The sequence below is a fragment of the Elgaria multicarinata genome, chromosome 11, assembly GCF_023053635.1.
Source record: "Elgaria multicarinata webbii isolate HBS135686 ecotype San Diego chromosome 11, rElgMul1.1.pri, whole genome shotgun sequence".
Classification (NCBI taxonomy): Eukaryota; Metazoa; Chordata; class Lepidosauria; order Squamata; family Anguidae; genus Elgaria; species Elgaria multicarinata.
The window spans coordinates 31,480,040-31,496,721 of record NC_086181.1 but is presented as its reverse complement, the minus strand read 5'-3'; the positions used below and the strand labels follow the sequence as shown (position 1 = coordinate 31,496,721).

General features: G+C 45.7%; 2 protein-coding genes across 2 annotated transcripts; one reads left to right on the top strand and one right to left on the bottom strand.

The window, feature by feature from the left end:
* The first annotated feature begins 135 nt into the window (after positions 1-135).
* On the top strand, positions 136-7,653 carry TSEN34 (tRNA splicing endonuclease subunit 34). Its single transcript, XM_063137466.1, has 5 exons — positions 136-224; positions 1,649-1,914; positions 5,208-5,376; positions 6,588-6,842; positions 7,101-7,653. The coding sequence occupies exons 2-5, from the start codon at positions 1,666-1,668 to the stop codon at positions 7,286-7,288; spliced, it is 861 nt and encodes a 286-aa protein (XP_062993536.1). The 5' UTR covers positions 136-224; positions 1,649-1,665; the 3' UTR covers positions 7,289-7,653.
* Positions 7,654-8,594: 941 nt separating this feature from the next.
* Positions 8,595-13,340, bottom strand: GRWD1 (glutamate rich WD repeat containing 1). The gene is made up of 7 exons (XM_063137465.1): positions 13,031-13,340; positions 11,733-11,850; positions 11,414-11,582; positions 11,099-11,312; positions 10,858-11,000; positions 9,635-9,832; positions 8,595-9,502 (listed from the first exon to the last, which is right to left on the bottom strand). Exons 1-7 carry the CDS (start codon positions 13,260-13,262, stop codon positions 9,191-9,193), a joined length of 1,386 nt encoding a protein of 461 aa, XP_062993535.1. The 5' UTR covers positions 13,263-13,340; the 3' UTR covers positions 8,595-9,190.
* Between the last annotated feature and the right edge of the window lie 3,342 nt (positions 13,341-16,682).

Sequence of the window (16,682 nt, the reverse complement as noted above, 5' to 3'; positions counted from 1 at the left end):
CTTCTTGCTTGACCCTACTGGTGAACGCTGCCATCACTCCGAGCGCTCAGGCTACGGCTAAAGAGTGATTGGAGGGAGAAGAAGAATGATTAGCCCGAAGGGGGCGGAGACTAAGAACAACAGGAGTCCCGGGTTCGCACGCGAGGAGGAGTCCAGGCGTGGGTTCAAAGCCAGGTTCGCAGATCACGTGTGAAAGTGGTTTGGGACGATACAGAGAGAGAGAGGTGAGCGCGCCCGGAATGGAGGGACCAGTGGTACTGCTGGAGCTGGACTGTGGGGAGGGGGCGACGGATGACTGCTCACAGAGCTAAAAATGACGGGGCAGCGGCAAACAGATCAAGCCTCAGGACTTGAGCTTGCATGGACAAGCAGGGGCTGATCTTGCAACTACAGAAGGGTGACCATGTGGAAAAGAGGACAGGGCTCCTGTATTTTTTAACAGTTGTGTAGAAAAAGGAATTTCAGCTGGTGTCCTTTGTATGCATGCAGCACCTGGTGAAACCCCCTCTTCGTCACAACAGTTAAAGCTGCAGGAGTCCTGCCCTGAGTGACCAGATACACTACAGCATCCTTTATTTCTCCTTACGTTTATAAAACTTAATAGTCGGGATGTCTGCAGTTATTGGTGCTCTTTTTTATTCGTATATTCTCTTCCTCAAATAAATTAGCATCAGGGCAGCAGAAGCAAACCCCATTATATTCTTGTAGTCGTGATGGTGCAATAATGTAAATGAATCTAAAGTGCAAAACGGCACATGCTCAGAGATATTTTAAAAAACAAAACAGGGTAGATGGACAGATAAATAGCAATCCAAAAGTTTAAAAATATTTTAAAATGTAATAGCTTAACAGGAGGGATCTGTGTATAATGGACATCTTCCATCCCGGCATCGAGGGTGTATCTCACTGTCTGGCATGGGAACTTCACCCCAGAGATTGCTGGGAAATCTGTCCAATGAGGTGACCGTCCCACCACCACAAAGGCTGGTGAATAGCATAATATTTTCTTGTGTGGTTTATTATTATTATTAATAATAATAATTTTTATTAATTTTCAAAATACATAGACAAACAAAAACATACAAAGAATTTTCATTGTTGGCTGCTGGCAGAAGGTAGTACATTTAACATACTTTATCCATTTCTTTACAGGTGTAGTTAGGAGTAGAATCTATTAATTAATTGGAGATTATGTAATTCTTCATAGCTGTACATTATAATTAGTCTCTCTTCCATAGTTTCAAAAAGGGCTGTGACAAGTTTTGCTGCATATGCCCTTGACTTGTAAATAATATAAAGTTGTGCCATATACTGTAAAAATCAGGAGTCTTAGATTCGCCCTTAGCTAATTTGAGTTGATGTGTCAACTTTTCTGCCATAGCTATTTGCCACAATTCCATATACCAAAATTCTAAAGTTAATTTCTCAGTTTTCCAATTTCCGGCAATTACCCTTCGAGCAGCCATCAAGATTAATACTATTAATACTTTAGACTTCACATTTACATTTTGTTCCTTCCAAATTGTTAGTAATGCTAATGCTGGTTTAACAGTTATAATTTGATGTGTGATCTTTTCGATTTCTGTGAATATCATATTCCAAAACCGTAAGAGTCTTGTGTGTTTTGTTCCTCTTCCATCTTTGCAAGAAAACAAGGGCCCAAGCATGATCCGAATCCAGATCTTGGAGGGGAAAGCTTTTGTGTGGAATTACGCTGATGCCCGGCGGATCCGAGAGGAGCATCACATTGTGGGCACACTGGTGGGGGCGTTGGCTCGGAAGCCACGGCAAAACGTGCGGCTGGGGCTTCCCCTACAGCTGCTCCCGGAAGAGGCCCAATTGCTGGCGGAAAAAGGGTTGGCAGTCCTGTTTAAAACCACGGCATCCCACCCCCTTGGAGAGGATACAAGCCAGGTGATGGTTTATACAAGCATTGCGCCTTAAGAAGGAAAACACACACAACATATCCTGGAAGGACACACCGCTTAGTTGCCACAGCCTGCAGAGTGTAGATCAGTACCTTTCTTTCAGATCACATCTAACCTCAGTCTGCAACATGTAGCCCAGCTTTGATTCTTATCGAGTCGTACGCTCCTTTTCTCTTCTTCAGGGAATATCTGCACTGAAAACTTATTGGTTTAACAATCATTCCTTCCCTCCAGAGCAGTGATGGGGGAACATAGAATCATAGAATAGTAGAGTTGGAAGGGGCCTATAAGGCCATTGAGTTCAACCCTCTGCTCAAAGCAGGAATCCACCTTAAAGCATACCTGACAGATGGTTGTCCACCTGCCTCTTGAATACCTCTAGTGTGGGAGAGACTACAACCTCCCTAGGTAACTGGTTCCATTGTCATACTGCTCTAACAGTCAAGAAGTTTTTCCTGATGTCCAGCCGGAATCTGGCTTCCTGTAACTTATTTTATTTATTTATTTATTACATTTTTATACCACCTAATAGCCGAAGCACTCTGGGCGGTTCACAGAGGGTTGAGCCCATTATTCCGTGTCCTGCACTCTGGGATGATCGAGAAGAGATCCTGGCCCTCCTCTGTATGACAACCTTTCAAGTATTTGAAGAGTGCTATCATGTCTCCCCTCAATCTTCTCTTCACCAGGCTAAACGTGCCCAGTTCTTTCAGTCTCCCCTCATAGGGCTTTGTTTCCAGACCCCTGATCATCCTCATTGCCCTCTTTTGAACACGGTCCAGCTTGTCTGCATCATTCTTGAAGTGTGGTACCCAGAACTGGATGCAATAGTCAAGATGAGGCCTAACCAGAACTGAATAGAGGGGAAAATGTACCCCTCCAGAGAGGTTGTTGGCCTGCAGCTCCCATGATCTTTCAGTACTGACCATGCTGGCTGTGGCTGCTGGGAATTGCCACCTAACAACATCTGGAGGGCCACTCATTTCCCACTCTTGCTCCAGGGAGTCCTGGGAAATGTAGTCCAGAGAGGCCCCCCTAAGGATCTTTGACAGAGTTCTTGGCAGTTGCACCATACGACAATTTCCGGAAGTCTTGTGAAGTGGGAAAGCCATAACAATTAAACTACTGTAGTGTAATGGATGGCAAGAGTAGGCATAACCTCACCGTCAATTCAGGTTTATTACAGTAAATAACCAGCATGTCAGAACAAATGAACAGTAAAATACTGTTAAAAATGAGAGATTGAAAGTGGGACTATACAAGCGCCAATAGGAGAAAACAAGAGAAACCCAGCTGTAGAACCTTCAACAATGTTGATTTATCACCTCTCTTTGACAGATGATGGCTGCTGTGCAAAATCTAGCCACTTTAGCTGTGACCTGAAAGTTCAGGTCCAACAAGAGATACTCTAGGTTGATAACCTCACCGATGCTTTTTTCGTTCTCCCCCTTTCTCCCTTCTTTAAAAGGCAAATGCCATTGGTGTGACCCACCTTAGTCAGGCACTGATTCCCTTGTGATCCCAAGCCACACAACCAATAGGAAACAGCCTTAAATCAGGTCAGATTATTTGTCCATCTAATCCAATATCATCTACGCTGACTGTCAGTGAACTGGGTTTTTCTGGCAAATGATTGAACAAACCATGATTTGTTTCTTCTCAATCTCTGGGTTGTTTCCCTCCTCTTCCGCCTCTTCCTTCCCTGTATCCCACATGCCTTTGTGTTGCTGCAGTTCTGGCATACAGAATGGCTGGAATTTTTTTACCGCTTTTGCCTGTCACCTCCATAGCCTGGCGAAACCACCCATGAACAACCCACTGTTCTGGATAGTTTAAACTCATAGTTTAAAGAACCCAGTATTCACAACTCAACAAGAAATCAAATGTTCTGTTTGGAGTTTTTCATACTACATGATATTATTTAACCCACGTCAACACTGCGTTATGTGTGTGGTGAGCGCGGCCACCATTTTGAATATGCAAATCCCATTCAGGGGTTGTCATGTCATTCAAACCCTCACATAACCCATGGTCCATTGTAGGGTTATGGGAAGGTTATTTAACCCTCCCATAACCCATGCTTGCCAGGTTCACATGACACATCAACCCCCAAGTAGGGGTTGGATATGCAGTTTGGCAACGTGTTATCCACAGCCGGTTTTTCTGGATTGTTTGTGGTTAACAAACAATGGCTTCGTAGTGTGGTTGCATTCACACATCACAACAACCCAGAACTTGGCAACCCATCCATGCTTAAGTGTTATGTGCAAACACATCCAGTTATTCTTGCCCATCAAGTGTTACTGGAGATCCCTTTTGAAAAGCAAATCAACTGGAGATCCTAGGGATGGAACCTCAGACTCTCTGGATAGAAAGCATGGGCATTACCATTGAGCATGAATCCTAGAAAAGTCTACATCAGCCTTCCTCGTGTTTTGGCCTACAACTCTCGTCATCCCTGACCATTCATGCTGCCTTGGGCTGATGGGAGTTTGTATGCCAAAACATCTGGAGAGACCCAGGCTGGTGTAGACGGCTGTACTTATGTACGGTGCAGAATTGTTGCTTTTCCCTAGCTAGTTTTGTAATAATGTGATTCTGTTAGCTGCCCTGGATCTCTTTTTATGAGAGCAAGGAGGGATAGTAAGTCAATCAGCTGAGGCTTGTAAAAGTTGAAATATGTTAGAGGCTTTTGAGAGCTGGTCCAAAGGAGCCTGCCATGGCTAATGTCCAGACCACCCACTGGGCTCCAAGAGTACCAGTGTTGAGCTAGTGGATCAAATTTGCCTTGCAGGGTTACCTGCCCCACAACACAGGGTCTTTAGTGACCCATCCATCTGCTTCCTCCTCCCTATGCTAATAGGGGGTGGGTGAGTGGGGGGGGGGGGAATGAATCAAGTCTATGCAAAACCTCCAATATCATATTTGAAGCAAAGTAGCCCACCCTGTATGTCCTTCTCTTCACTGGCCTGCACATGCAGTGGATTGTAGAGCAGACTGTACCACTTTGGATTGCAGGTATGCTCCATGTAAATATATATTTATAGATCTTGTAAATCAAAAGATTCTAGTGCAGCCCTCATCCTCAGCTTGCAAGGTGGCTTTCCATGTAGGGTTGTATTGAAAAGACACGGTTCAGGTGAAGTGGCACGTCTGCTCTACCTCGGGACTGCAGCACTTCATTTTGCTGCATGCATAGACTTGGCCTCTTCTGAGGTCTGAATGTGACAATTGTGGAGACGGAGGGTCGGTGGTGTTGATATTGGTTTGTCTCCTTAGGATCCCTCCTCGTCCCTGGAGGTGGCTGCGTACCGAAAAGGGCTAGAGGAGAACTATCAGGAGCAGCTCAGGCTTGCTGCTGAACAGAGGAAAACTGTACTGGACACTCTTGCCCAACGCATAGCTGACGGCAGGGCAAAGAAGCGGCGGCAGAAAGAGGAAGGAGCAGGTGAGCATTACTGTTTCCGATGTGGCAGCTCTTATGTTAAAAGATGCAGGCCCAGGAGACTCCGGAAGAGCAGAGAACACCCGGGCCAGATTGGGCTGATCCGGTATTGGGGCCTCTCCCAAGTACAGGTCCCCAGAGATGCTGGACTACAACTCCCATCATCCCCCAGCCAGCATGGCAAATGGTTGGGGACAACAGGGGCTGTAGTCCAAAGTCCAGGGGCCTCGGGTTAGGAAAGGCTGTGTACTGTTGCCTCCATCAGTGGCAAGAGATAGCTGTTTAGGAAGTGTATTTATTTATGTATCTGAAGTATTTGATGGTTTAAAATTTTGTATTATCACTTTTTAATGTTTTAATCTTTTGTAAACTGCCCAGAGAGCTTCAGCTATGGGGCAGTATAGAAATGTAAATAATAATTTTTATCCTGCTCCTAAGTGTAAGTAGAATAAGTAAAAGAAAGACAGTCTTTGCCTGCAAGCTTACAATCTGAAAAGGCACAACACACAAGGAAAAAGGAAAGGGGAGGGAAGAGGAAAAAGTGTTCAGCAGGCCTGGAAAAATGGCCCTGCTCCCTCTTCTCATTTCCCTAGAGTATTCAAAGCATTCAGATTGCGTTATTATAAATATTTCTGTATCTGTCTCGTGCTCTGAGGTGCTGGGGGTTCTCAGCAGCCCTTTGTGAACAGTGCAGGCAGAGTGCAATGTCCCACCATCTCTTGTAACACTCGCACTCAGGATCCCCCAGTGAAACACAACAGCAGCAGGTTCAGGACAGACAAAATTGCTTTTTTGTGCGACGTGTAATGATGCACTAATGGAACTCATTGCCACAAGATGTGAAGATGGCCATTGGCTCAGGTGGCTTTAAAATGATCTGAAGAAACTCATGCAAGGAATGTCTAACAGTAGCTATTTTAGCCATGATGGCAAAATGGAGCCTCCACATAGGAAATATATTTCAGAATAACATTTGGGGGGGCGGCGGCAAATGGGGCTATTATTTCCATGTTCTGTTTGTGGACTTAAAGCTATGTGCCTATTTGTGTTCCTTTTTACTGGGTATGTTTGGGGAAAAGGAATAAACTTGGCTTGTAGTCGCTCTTTCCTTTCTAATCCATGGTTTTACTTGGTGTATTTTAAACACATACACACACACTCCTTTGGCTGACAAGGTAGGGACTTAAGATCTGCCACCCTTCTTTTGTTTCCAGATCCTCCCTTGAAGCCTGCAGATTTGGAACCCAGTTTTGTGCTTCCCCAAGAATCTATGATGATCCAACTCCTGACAGAACGGGCCCAGCCAGGCCAGGAAGAGGAGGTGGCCTGGCATGTGCCCTCCCAAGACTGGCCTTATGCCGGACAACAGGACCATGAGATGCGTTGCTGCATTTTCCGGAACCTCTGGGAACAGGGCTACTATGTCACCAGCGGGAGCAAATTTGGGGGTGACTTCCTCGTTTATCCAGGTAGTTACAGGCTTGTAGGGTCTTTGGGAAGTGGCAGGTGGGGAGAAATAGCGGGGCCTGGGTTTTTCAGAGCCTGTCCCAGAGATCCTCATCAAGTGAAGAATTAATAATAATAACAATGAATAATAGTAATGAATAATAATAATAAACAGCTCACTTTGTCCCAGGAGTAAAATGAATATTCATCTAAACCAGGGGTGGAGAAGGTGTAGCTCTCTAGATGTTTGTGGTCTGCTAACGTGTCTCCCTCTCTTCTAGGCGACCCAATGCGCTTCCACGCCCATTACATTGCCCTCTGCGTTCCTAAAGATGCATCCCTCTCCCTGCATGACATCATCAGCGCCGGGCGGCTTGGCACCAACGTTAAGAAGACTGTTCTGCTCTGTTCAGTGGACCAGGATGGGGCTGCAGTATATACATCCTTGCAGTGGACTGGGATGCAGTGAGAACGGACTCCCCGGGGGTGGATGTCCGAGGTTTGCCATTCCAACCGTATGGAGGGGCTGAAATCATTGGGCTGCAGCAAGATCAGTCATCTCATCTTCCCATGTTCTGCCTCGCTCACCGTTGACATTAACATCACCATTACGTAAGTGCTTGTTCATAGGACCCGCATGTTGGCGGGGGCAAGCACTGCATACAGAAACAGAGACTGTGGGAGGAAAAACTTAAGACCATATTCCTGCAGCATTATAAAAGGAATTTTGCTTTTCGGAGCTGCCTTGAACGATGTATTTGTGTCCACTCAGCATCAGTAAGACCAAAGGGCTCCTGCTGTATGAATCAAGAAGCAGGGGGAGGGGAGGTTTGGGAGCATGACATGGATCAAAATGGCTGCTCATAAGCTGTGGAAGTCCCTGCTGCTGGCAGGCAATTTTTTTTTTTAATACAGGCAGGTTTTCTGCATGTAAGCTGGTCTGCTGTTGAAGTAGGGGGTGTTAATTGGTTGGGTGCTAACTTTTTTAATGCTGAGTTTTTAATTGATTTGTTTTTATGGTATATTTTATCCAGGACTTTAAAAAAAACCACTTATTTTTTGCCACATCAAGTGCCATTTTAGGCAGAAATGAGCACATTCGCATGTAACTCAATTTACGTGTGAATGAGCCCATACATAAATCAGAAGTTAGAATTACATGTGTGAGCAAAAATGTGTCTAGTACATTTACTGCAATCAGGAGGAGGAAATACAATTTGTCTTGATTTTCACTTTAGTAGATTTCTCATTTGTTGTTTCGGGTGCACAAGGAATTGTGATTTGAAGTAAATTCTATTTGGCAAAGCAAACCATAAACACCACCCAGAGTTTGAAGCTAACTTGTTAAACAATTGACTAGAGCTTAAGCAATTGACTAGTTAAGCAACCACAATTCCTGGATTTCATCTGTCCACAAGCCATAATCTGCTAAAGTGAAACCAAGTTCTGGTTTTTCCTTCTTCTAGCTGCATAGGAGACAAAGAGAGGGGAGTGCTTGAACCCATCACTATGTATAAGCATATTCCTGTTCATGCATTTAAGTCTAAATCATAGCTTACCATTATGTGCAAACTCACCCAAGTAAGACTGTCTCATTGGGAAGCTTCCTTCCTTCTCTCAAATCAGATGGATTATTTGCATTTCTAAGCAAGCAGCAAAACAAACAGATTTAGTATGCCTCTGCTGGGCTGCGCTTGGCTGAGCAGATCCCAAGATGTGCAGAGGCACATGAAGAAATGTGCAACTTCAGGAAAGATTGAATGCAGAGCTAAACCTTTCTTCCAAAATAATTTATATTTAAACACACATCATTCTTTGCAAACGCTTCTGGTTTGAAAACTGTTCGCTCCCTCCCCACTGAAGTATCGTCCGCAAACCTATAGTTCGTACAGATACTTAAAAGGAGTTTAATAAACCATACAGACTAGACAGGTCCACGCACAGCAGAAACCCCTAATCCGTTTGAACTCTCTGTTTTCTCTCCTATAGCAGAATGGTAGCATCTGCATGAGGCCTGAGTCATCCAATTTGCTCACGGGTAGAAAGAATAAACCCTATGAAATTAGTGCAGATAAAGGAGAACAGAGGCTATTCTAATCGTTATCATCCATTAATTGGAGGGCAGGAAAAGCGGATGACCTCATCAAAAAAACTGCCAAGCTTATAGTCTAGGACAACTGTGGAGACTTCTATTCCAGAGTAGAAATGATTAGTTAATTTAGACCAACAAAAGAAGCCCTTTTAGAAGGTTCTTAGTCCGCAGGAAGGAGAAGTGGCAGCCATCTTGAAACAAGCAGTAGTGAATAAAAGGCCAAGGGCCACCTCGCCTGAAAAAGAGAGGCATGAGGTGGCCATTTTGAAAGCCTCTCCCTCAGACGCTGATGGTCCGAAAGATGTTAAAACCAGACAGGGCTGTGGTGACCAGAGTGCCAGGGCACTGTGGGTGCCAGTGCAGTTCCTTGATGTCATTCTCTCCCTGGTGAACAAACAGCAGCTGGGGTGGGATGGAGGCTAAAGCAGAGTCCTCTGCTTCCCCTTCCTCGTCTCGCTCCACAGCCAAGTCCCACTGCGTCACCTGGTCATCGGCTCCAGAGGCGGCAAAGACGCCACTGTCTGTAGGGTGCCATTCGACAGACGTGATGGGGGCCGTGTGCTGCTTGAAGGTGGCAACAGCAGAGCCTTTCTACAGAGAGAAAAGAAGACAAGAGTATGGTTGAATAAGAGGGCCATTGCTGGTGAAGAAGCCAGAGATTGGGAGAGAAAGAGAATGTGCGTAAACACATATATGGTTGGCAGAAAGGAGCCATTATCTAACCTGGAACTGCCTCAGGTCCCAGATCCTTAAGGCCCCATCATCTCCACCACTAACGATGAAGGGCTCATTTCCATTCCAGCTGATTACATTGACGTCTGCATCATGCGCCTGGCTGGCTGTCAACATGCAGGCTTTCCCTGGCGCCGCCCGTGTATCCCAAATGCGGATGGAGGCATCAGCGGAGCAGGAAGCAAAAACCTGTCCCAAGAATAGGTGTGTACGTGTGTTAAGAATCGTTACTCAAAACATGCTGATAAACCCATCCAATTCCATGATCAGGGCTTGTACCCTGCAAATTCTAGCACCACCGTATAGGCTAACTGGATCTTGTCCCTTTCTCCTACAAACTAACATCCGAGCTTAACAGCAGAATCGATGCCCTCCTGTTCCAAGTCCCATCAGCTACCTAGATATTCGAAATCTTTGCTTTAAAAAAAGGAGTCAAAGTCTGGGCTCAGAATAAGGAACACAAAGCCAACACCTACATGGATTTACTTCCTTCATATAAGTAAACTTACTTTGTGCGTTTTATTGCAACTCTGTACAGAATTTGGTATTTTGTCAACAACTAACAGTGGAGTGGAAGGAGAAAAGGCACAGCTGGATGAATAGCCGTGCAGGTGAAAGGAAGAGTTTAGCCTCGTTCTGTGCCAAGTTGGTCCTGCTTAGGCCCATTGATTTCGATGAGCTTAGATGCATTTAACTCTGCAGAGAATTGGGCCAGCCACACCACAAATACTCCCCGCCCCCAACTAGAGGATTTTTGACAGATCTAACTATGCCCAGATCTGCACATTGTGCCAAATCATTACGAATGTGGAATAGAAAGCAGGATATGACACTATGAAAGCAGAACACGGAATGTGGATTGTGTCCCAACAGTTATCAGGGCACTTCAATACCTTTATAAAGTAGTAGTGTAGATCTAGCCTAGATCTTCCCAATGAGTACTAGGAACTTAGTTTGGAAAGTAGGGAATAAACAACCTAAGGTTGCAACGTGTGGCGCTATCCTATGCATTTTTTATGCAGAAGTATGTTCCACTGTTTTCATTGATGCTTATTCCCAGATAAGCATACATAGGATTGCAGCCTTGGAAAATCGTCTTGATTGTTCTTTTGATTAAGAAGGTGTCCCTGTCTAATCAGGCAGCAGGTTAAAAATTTCCCAAAGAATCCAAAGACAAGCTTGCAAAACTAGCACACCGCAAACCTGTAACTCACCGTAGCTTCGTTTGGGGACCACTGCAAGTCTTCCACGGATGCGGCGTGGGCTGTGAAAGGTCGCTGGTCTACAAACCATGAGCCGTCCTCCTTGGGTGTCCACAAATGTATATTTTTGTTGCAGTCACCAGTCAGAAGAGTGCCTGGAATGGACGAAACCCAAAATACCTTAAATAGCAATACATCCATCTTCTACCTGCTTTCCTAGCTCTACAATGCCTTTCCCATCCCAGCTGATCACCTGGCTTCTTGGGGGACCAGTCCATGGCGAACCCCTCCGTCATATGCCCAGCGAATGAGAAGATGGGTTTGATCTTGGCCTGCTCTTCTCGCAGGAAGACTGCCATGGCTTGAGAGTCAGACACAGCCACTAGGGGTTGCCGTAAGTCATAAATAGCCACCTGTCCCTTCTCAGACCAAACGGCTGCTATCTGTGATTCACCCAGCTCCGTCACCTACCCCAAAACAAGCAAACAAATAGGCAGGACCGTTAAGGTGGAGTGCTTTGGCATGAGGATCAAAAGTGAGAGGGCCCAAGAGGGAATATGGCCCATACCCGCACTCTGTTAATACCCCCATAATGGGGAACCATGGCCAGTTCCAGCTGGGGTTTCTTCTCTTCATCTTCTTCATCTTCACTCTCGCTGCTACTGCTCTCTGACCCCGAAGTATCTTTACCAGCTCGTTTGGTCCCATGGAGGTTGTGCATCTTCATCACCATGAGCCTATTATTTGGGTGAGTGGGGGGTGGAGAGAGGAAAAGAGAGGTATTAAAAAAAAAAAAATAGGACAAAAGATCGCACATCCTTTTGTGCCAACTTCAACACAGAACTGTTGTCTGCTTGTTGGAGGCCGAGTCCATTGCAAATTCTCACCTATTGGCTTGGGCACTTTCAGCCTGAGTTCCAGCACAAAGAACAAGGCTCAGTGGGTAGCTGTTTCGGTTGTCTCCAAGGGCATCTCGCACAATGTCAAAGCTCAAGCAAGGGGCGCCTGGAGAGGGGAGGGCAGTAACAGAAGAAGGGGCATCAGCATTCATCTCTGGCCTTGGCTCTGTATCTAGGTTGCTATCTTGTTTTTTGCCCATGCTGCTTACCGTCCTAAGATGCTCTTCCTTAAAATTGCATAGCAGCCTCCTACCATGAGCACACAGAATATGGTAGGATACTAACAGCCCTACTGTGCACTCTAGAAAAGTAGATTCGGAATAACAATCAGCTCCTAGTTGTATACACACAATTACTGATGGGAAAATACTCTGGCTCCTCTTACCCTTTAGCCGCTGTGATTGCAACCTTATGAAAGTTGCACTTACAGAGTAAGGCAGGGATGTACAGTGTGTGGCCCTCAAGATATGTGGCCTACAACTCCCATCATCCTTCACCAATGACTATGCTGGTGAGGGCTGATGGGAGTTGAAGGCCAAAACATCTGGAAGACCCCAAGCTGCCCACTCTTAGAGGACAAGGTTAGCACTTTGCTTCAAGTAGGTTTTAGTATATGTCCCTGGTCCCTTTACACCTACCAAACACAACAGCTTTCCCCAATCTGGTGCCCATGAGATGTGTTAGAAACATAAGAAGTGGCCTGCTGGATCAGACCATGGGTCCATCTAGTCCAGCACTCTGTTCATACAGTGGCCAACCAGCCATTGGCCAGGGATGAACAACCAGGACATGGTGCAACAGCACCCTCTCACCCACGTTCCCCAGCAACTGATGCACACAGGCTTACTGCCTCGAATACTGAAGGTAGCACACAACCATCAGGGCTAGTGATGACAATTCACAACACAGATGCTGGGAGTTGTAGTCCAACACACCTTGAGGCACCAGATGGAGGGGAAGGCTGGAATACATCCTCTCTCCTCAGCACTGGGGGTCCTCTTAACCTCTATCACCACCTACCATGCCTCTGACTGAAGGATCTTCTCATCTAAACCCCACAGCTTTTAGTGACATAGTAACCTACATATCTACGCTCAACCCCATTCGTGCATTCGTACCCCAACAAATACCCACCACTCACTCTCTATTTCTGCGATCTTGGAACCAAGCCTGTTCACGCACTTCCCCGCTCCCTCCTTCGCAGGTGCCCCCTTCCACCACCACCCTCTAAAACAGCAAGGTCTGTATTAGACACTCTCCCAACCCCGCAAAAAAAACCTTCTCACCTGTGCCTGCACGATGGTAAAGCCGATAGGCGCCCTCATCCATCACCAGCTCTTCTCCAGGTGCTGGAGGGGGACCCTGTCCCGGCACATACGTTCCCCCGCGACCCTTCCCTTGTACTTTCGCTCCTTCTGGCCCTTTCTCCCCCATCTCCATCTCCTCCTCTTCGTCATCACGATCACTGCTGCTGCTGGAGCCGCTACTTCTCTCGTCCCACGTGCTGGACTCCTCCATCTTGACAGCGGTCAGAGACTCCTCTTGGCCCCGCCCCGCTCTGGCTTCAGCCTCCCTAACTTCCGCCGGTGTTTCTGCTCCTCCTTCCACAGCGCACGTATCTCTCAACCGGGAGAAACGACGGCTGGAGAAGATCGCCCAGCCCAGCCCCCAGGTTGCGTGGAACGTAAATGGCGCAGAAGGCGCGTCTGCATTCAATTAGGGTGGGAGGGGTGTTTCAGGGGGCAATTGAACTACGTTTTATATTTGCTGCAATTGACCGTGCAATCTACCCACTTACCTGGGATGAAGCCCCATTTAACTCAATGGGACTTGTTTCCGAGTATATCTGTATAGGATTGCATGGTTAAGGGCGCAATTTTGTGCCTTTTTAGACAGGAAAAAAAGTCCTACAACTCCCAGCATTCCCCTGCCAGCCATATTGTATGTTTTCCATGGGATTGTTGTTGTTTTTTAAAAAAGCTACTGATGCAGAGTGACCAGGTGTATGTGTGTGTGTCCATCTATCTCTTCTTTCACTACATCGTTTTAAAGCACTACTTACTTTACGCTTGATTATTTTGCAAAAGTTTGGCTACGTTGGTTTAGTTGTTCTCCTAATTACACAGTGACACTGCATTGCAGGGTGGTTGTAAACAAATCAACTCCTACTGGACCCATTTTCTTCCACACACAAAATTAAGATTTCAGAAAGAAAATAAACTCCGATTTTTAGCTTTTCTCTAGTTTCCCTTGAGCAGCTGCCACTTTCTTTCCGGGGGAGGGGGGAAGAATGAGAATTTCGAGAAAACCTTTTGAGCATTGGAATGATCAGTCTAAATTTTTTAGTCTATGGTTTACAAAGAGGGGCGCCGTTTTGGAGAAGGGAAAGAAAACATAAAGCCATATTAGGAAACGCTCATCAGTCTCGCTCTCCTTTTTGGGCTTCGTACACCTGACGTCTGCCCCCTCAGTAATTCAACAAGTGTTCCCTTGACATCTTGAAATCAAATTAGAGCTCCTTTTTTAATGTAAAAACGCTTAGAAGCTACATTCAGTCACTCTTTTTCAACGATAGGAAAAGCCGCCATGTTTGTTAAGGGAAACCGTCCTTTGAAACCGGGTGGGGAAACGTAAGGCCAGCATGACTAATGTTGAGGGATGCTGGGAATTGCAGTCCAACAACATCTGGAGGTCACACGTTCCCCATCCCTGTGTTAAATAAACAAAGTCGCAGAGAAGCTATAATTTGTAAGTTGGGGATTGGAGGGCACATCTTTGAGGAAGTGGCATGGTGGTGGCTTAATTTACAAATATTTTTAAAAGGCTTGAGTATGGGCAAAGAGTGTGCCGCCATTTTGAAAGATTTGTACTCCCGCGCTGTCGCCATCTTAGAAACGGGCAATCGCTGGCCATCTTTCAAACGTTCTCTAAGAGGTTGGTCTTATGGAATAATTTATTGATTTCTCGAAAAGGCCATTTTAAGTGTGGGCGCATATAGCAAGCGACATTTTGGAAAGGGGCAGGCGATTCCCTACCGCACCCAACCCACAGACACTGCCGCCCCAAACTTCATAGGGCAATAGCCTAAGGCGCCATTTCAGAAAAGGGCAATTGGTTATATCACCATGGCAACCGAGCATTCCCCGCAGCCGTATTGATTTAACCATCCATTTAGTTTAAAAGCGCTGTTGAAACGCTCCGCGTTACCTCCCCCACCTCTTGAGGTGCCTCTCTTTTTCATAGACCCAGCCGCCCTAAATGTTCTCCCCTAAATATTTACATTAATAGCATCCGTAATTCATTATAGTTTAGCATCATCTTCATTTTATGGAGATTCCCACTCCTCTTTAAATGAATTATCTGGTTAATCACACAGAGATTCACAGAAGATTATCTAAGATAGAGTGCAATGTTGACAACAGATGAAGTATTGCAAGAAACTGAATACATTAATCACTATGGGCCATTTATTTGGTACTCGTTTTGTTTAAAATAGCAAAGTCCAGGTATCAGTGGAACTGGTTTAAAGGTTTTTGTTGCATACAAAGACACAGATAAAAGCAGCAAAACCACATAAAGAGATGTAGCTTGGTTTAATACTAAGCCGCAGCACTGGGACATGCTAGTAAAGATATTTGAGCACATGTAGGGTACCCCTGAGTAACAACAGCTAGCTCTCAGACATTTAGAATTGAGGGCAGTGCTTCCATGTTAAAGGTTGTGGGAAACTGTTGAAAGATGGACTGCCTAGGCCAATTTTATCATTCCCTGCTTCCACCACCTAAAAATCTAATATAAATAGTCATGAGCTACTGAGGTCACCTTTCCCACAACTGCCTAACTGCAATGTTATACTCATTTACCTGGGAGTAAGCCCCATTGAGTTTAACTGTTTTAGCTCTGAGTAGACATGTATATGAGTGATATACCTAGCCCTGATAGTTGTGTGCTATCTCCAGTATTCGAGGCAGTAAGCCTGTGTGTACCAGTTGCTGGGGAACATGGGTGGGAAGGTGCTGTTGCACCATGTCCTGCTTGTTGGTCCCTGGCCGATGTCTGGTTGGCCACTGTGTGAACAGAGTGCTGGACTAGATGTCCCTTTGGTCTGATCCAGCAGGGCTCTTCTTCTTATTATTATTATTATTTATTTATATAGCACCATCAATGTACATGGTGCTGTACAGATTACACAGTAAATAGCAAGACCCTGCCGCATAGGCTTACAATCTAATAAAGTTGTAGTAAACAATAAGGAGGGAAAGAGAATGCAAACAGGCACAGGGAAGTGTAAACAGGCACCGGGTAGGGTGAAGCTGACAGTATAGGGTCAGAACAAACTCAATATTTAAAAGCTATAGGGAAAAGAAAAGTTTTTAGCTGAGTTTTAAAAGCTGTGATTGAGTTTGTAGTTCTCAGGTGTTCTGGAAGAGCGTTCCAGGCGTAAGGGGCAGCAGAAGAAAAAGGACGAAGCCAAGTAAGGGAAGTAGAGGCCCTTGGGCAGGCGAGAAGCATGGCATCAGAGGAGCGGAGAGCACGAGCGGGGCAATAGTGTGAGATGAGAGAGGAGAGATAGGCAGGAGCTAGACCGTGAAAAGCTTTGAAGGTCAACAGGAGAAGTTTATATTGGATTCTGGAGTGAATTGGAAGCCAATGAAGAGATTTCAGAAGTGGAGTGACATGGTCAGAGCGGCGGGCCAAGAAGATGATCTTGGCGGCAGAGTGGTGGACAGAGACCAGCGGACTGATGTGAGACGAAGGAAGGCCAGAGAGAAGAAGGTTGCAGTAGTCCAACCGAGAGATAACCAGTGCGTGAACAAGAGTCTTGGCAGAAGAGACAGACAAAAATGGTCGAATCCTGGCAATATTATACAGGAAGAAACGACAGGATTTAGCTACTGCCTCAATATGAGGAATAAAGGAGAGCGAGGAATCAAATAT